Source organism: Schistocerca americana, chromosome 5 (assembly GCF_021461395.2).
Source record: "Schistocerca americana isolate TAMUIC-IGC-003095 chromosome 5, iqSchAmer2.1, whole genome shotgun sequence".
Taxonomy (NCBI): domain Eukaryota; kingdom Metazoa; phylum Arthropoda; class Insecta; order Orthoptera; family Acrididae; genus Schistocerca; species Schistocerca americana.
In genome coordinates this window covers 468,622,346-468,626,410 of record NC_060123.1, presented here as the reverse complement: position 1 = coordinate 468,626,410, position 4,065 = coordinate 468,622,346, and the positions used below count along the sequence as shown (strand labels likewise).

The following is a 4,065-nucleotide window of genomic DNA, read 5'->3' as shown; positions in this document are numbered from 1 at the left end:
AATCACCCTGTATTTCAGCAATTAGGTCACCTCCATGTAATTTCTGTCTGACATAGTTTCATTTTGGACTTCGACATGTTGCCTAACGTGTTTCAGATGAAAAGTAAGATCTTGTAAACATGAATTACAATATTAGATACACTGTGTGACGCACGAAGTCATTCTGTACTTCTTTATGACTTTTTAGTGCATTATACCGACACTAATTGTGTTGCGGCTGTCAGTTACGTATCTCTTGCAGTACAAGTTCTGCTGTATTCCCCAGACAACGATTTTCCACTGTCTGGTCTGTTGTGATTCATATGTTGTCAGCATGAAACTCAAAAACAGGAAGTCTAACAGTGCGGTATTATCCAACACAGGAGGTGAAGAAATTCCCAGTAAGTCGTCACGGTGACGGCGTTTCTGAGAAGTGAAGCAGTTGCCTACCAAACACGCTACCAGCTCTGAGAAAGGACCACGTGCGTGGACCACTCGAGGTCACCGCTACTGCCTATACCTGTGACGTCACGCGCTGGCAGGTATATATTACACCGCTGTAGCTGTGTTCGGCACATCACTGGACAGCCACAGTCGATAACGTTTCCCAACAGCCACGATGCAGAAGTGTACTCTCGCCTTGTTGTTGGCGTGCCTTGTGGCGGCTGCTGCTGCGTACACCACCAAGTATGACAATATCGACCTGGACGACGTCCTACACAACGACCGCCTCCTCAAGAAGTACCACGAGTGCCTGCTCTCTGACAGCGACGCTTCCTGCACCCCCGACGGGAAGGAGCTCAAGGGTGAGTGTAGTTCTTCTACTCAAAATGTATGACAATTAGTGCATGGCCTTAATCTTTCTACTTCTCCTCTAAATTCCTTTCGCCTCTACTAATATGTTTCAGTAAGTTTAAGAATGTATCTCATACAACCTCTCGCATTTCTTATCGCCTTTTGCACCAAAATCGGTGAAGTGTCAGTTTCACCTTTTCTCCTGACCGACAGCCACGAGATTTCACTGCTTACATTTCTCGTTTTATCGGAAGAAACAGGTGACCTTAGTACTACTAACGTTATTTGCTTAAATCTTTGCTTGGTGAAATATTTCTTTGTTTAGACAGATTTGAGAAGATATTAGTAGTGTACACCGATTTCAGTACTCTATTAATTCCCACTTTAACGCTATCTACACACTGCTTCCATCTAGTCTGATCGTTAAGATCTTGCTTCTTACGTAGGATGCCAGTAGCATCAACATTTCTCTATGTTACTCTTTATTTTGCACCGTTTCCTTCACATTCCATTTTTCCTTAATTCTTGCATATGTTAACATGAATATTTCTTGGCCTGCATGCGTTTTTGCCCCAGATTAAAAAGTTTTCCTGCAAATCAAGTACCACGTTGTCCCTTGACATGTTACTTTGTAACAAGTTACCTGTAGATACAAGATATCACGAAAAATAAAATCTGTTATCTATAACTCCCACAATCTACATGGAGTTTCTACCTGGAATCACAATTTCTAGGTCCTGTAATGGAGAAACACTTTTCTACTTCATTGACTTCCAATTACGCAGCCCCTCAAATGGAAATTCAAAACTACTTATTAGCAAAATTACATCTTATTTGACGGCTTAGATTCGCAAGAGGTACATTATATTCAATTTATTAGTGCAGATGTTCTAAATATTACCTGACACTAGCAATTACAGCTTACACAACCTTCCATTGCCATGGTCATTAATAATGTACTGGATGTTCAATAAGTATCACTAACTTTAAAAGAATAATGACTTGGAACGTATTAGAGTTAGAGGATCGTGATTTGTTGTAGAACGTTTAGCAGGTCTCAAACCATTTTTTATGCCACAGTTTCAGTTTGTGGCCCTCCCCCCCCCCCCCCCCCCCCAACACTCGTAGAATATCTACGCAATGTTATAGGCCTGCCCCTGCGTGGGCGAATATTGCAGCATCAACAGTTCTGTTTCGTTTAGTGATTAGTGCACCAAGAGTAGCAGTATTATTGAATGATGTTTACACGCGATCCTTAACACAATCCTACAAAATGAAGCATAATTTCAGGACATGAGGAGAGCGCGGGGGGCACGCAGGGGGACCATCACGACCCACCCACCACTCAGGGAATGTGTCATTCAGCGCACCCCGCATTCGGCACATTCCACACGTTCGAACCCCAAGTTTTGGTTTACCCCCATCATGCTGGAAGATGACGTACATCTGCAGCTTGCAGTCTGTCAACAGCCGCTTGAGGCACTGAAGGACGTCCACTTTGAGGAAAGCCTCCGACACTGACTATCCTCGTAAAGGTTTTGAAACATCTCATTACGCTTGTTTTCACCTGTAGCGCCCTCACTTGCTGATATCGATAATTTAATTCGGAAGTGCCTTTGTATTCTGTCTGCCACATGACAAATTGAGCCTTATCCTGGTACACTGCCATTTTGACGCACTCCTAATCAGATTTGCTACAAAAGGCAAAGGAAAAACTTTAGCAGCTGCTAAACGTGTTGCAACAAACAACGATTCTCTATTTCTTAAAGTTTCCAAGCTGTGGTGTTTTGAAATGATAACGTGATTTTTTGGACATCCTCTATATCAGCAAGACATTTACATTTACGGATTTCCCGTAATATTCGTTAGTGACTCAAAGAGTGAATAATTCCGGTTTCCTGTCTGAAGAAAGCAGCGAAGACAATACGCCTAAAACAACAACATTCATTTTTATTGAACGTGACTTACCTAATATTATAACTATTGAATTGATTGTTAGGGGATATAATATTTGTTCAGCAGCACACTCTTTGGTTAATTACAGCTAGATTATGATAACGAGGACTATTCTCGCAATGAATTATGTCCTAACTAATTAGAAGTCCCATTGTTTCATACGTTGAACTTTATAAGCTCCACTGTACTGTACATCAGATGTAGATTCTCACAAATCATTTCATTTCATAGTATTTTGCTGGTCGTTATTTTTCTGATTGTATTCCGTGTCTGTAAACAGCCGCCATTCCTGACGCGCTGACCAACGACTGTGCCAAGTGCAACGAGAAGCAGAAGGCTGGAGCGGAGAAAGTGATCAGGTTCCTCATCAAGGAGAAGCCCGACCTGTGGACGCCGCTGGAGAGCAAGTACGACCCCACCGGCACCTACAGGCAGAAGTACGGCGAGGAACTCAAGAGGGTCTCCGCCTAAACACCGGGACGCCTTTGGCGCTGCACTGTGATAGCTCTAAGGAACTCACAAAGCTGTGTCTCATGTGATACCACCAAAGAACTGTAATTTATTTGATGATCGTTGATGATAGTTGTGTGCCACATCTTATAAAATAAAAGTCTGTTAATCAAAGGACTTTTGGTATCTCTTCCAAAATTAAAAATGCACAGTAAACGAAAGATCCTCCACAATCCCTTCGTAAGATATTGGATTTAAAGCTACTTCTCATTAACGCAAGTAATATAAGAAAAATCTGAAGCCCTTTTTGGGAACAGTTCTCCATAATTAAGATACCTTTTCCCTAAAATGCCTCATTTTGGTTCCCGCATGCAGGGGTATAAGTGGTCATATTGTGATCACAGGTACCTTAACACGTACTAACTTCAATGTTTTAATTATTTGTTTTCTGCGTGTAAAAGTGTTCTCCCGCCGCGCGAAGTGGCCGCGCGGTTTGAGGCATCATGTCACGGACTGTGTGGCCCCTGCCGCCGGAAATTTGAGCCCTCCCTCGGGCATGGGTGTGTGTGTGTGTGTGTGTGTGTGTGTGTGTGTGTTGTTCTTAGCATAAGTTACTTTAAGTAGCGTGTAAGTCTAGGGACCGATGACCTAAGCAGTTTGGTCCCATAGGAATTCACGCACATTTGAACATGTTTTGATTAGAAGTGTTCCCGTAAACACGTCACACAGTTTACTAACTGATGTTTCCTGCAAGGTCGCAACTGCACCACTAAGCGGACTACACCTGTCAGTACAGACAAACCGTTTTGCATCCATGCATCCACGCTTCTACATCTGACCTGCCGCCCAGGGGAAAATAAACATTAATGGCTTGTTCTTGCCATA

General features: G+C 42.8%; 1 protein-coding gene across 1 annotated transcript; it reads left to right on the top strand.

Annotated features, from left to right (window-relative positions):
* Nucleotides 1-567: 567 nt before the first annotated feature.
* LOC124615311 (allergen Tha p 1-like) lies at nt 568-3,354 on the top strand. The gene is made up of 2 exons (XM_047143098.1): nt 568-785; nt 3,011-3,354. The coding sequence occupies exons 1-2, from the start codon at nt 599-601 to the stop codon at nt 3,199-3,201; spliced, it is 378 nt and encodes a 125-aa protein (XP_046999054.1). The 5' UTR covers nt 568-598; the 3' UTR covers nt 3,202-3,354.
* The last annotated feature ends 711 nt before the right edge of the window (nt 3,355-4,065 follow it).

Bases quoted from the DNA above. Each gene is read 5' to 3' on its own strand.
- LOC124615311 (XM_047143098.1), top strand. From the start codon at position 599: ATGCAGAAGTGTACTCTCGCCTTGTTGTTGGCGTGCCTTGTGGCGGCT. The intron at 786-3,010 runs GTGAGTGTAGTT...GTCTGTAAACAG, and splicing joins CGACGGGAAGGAGCTCAAGG to CCGCCATTCCTGACGCGCTG.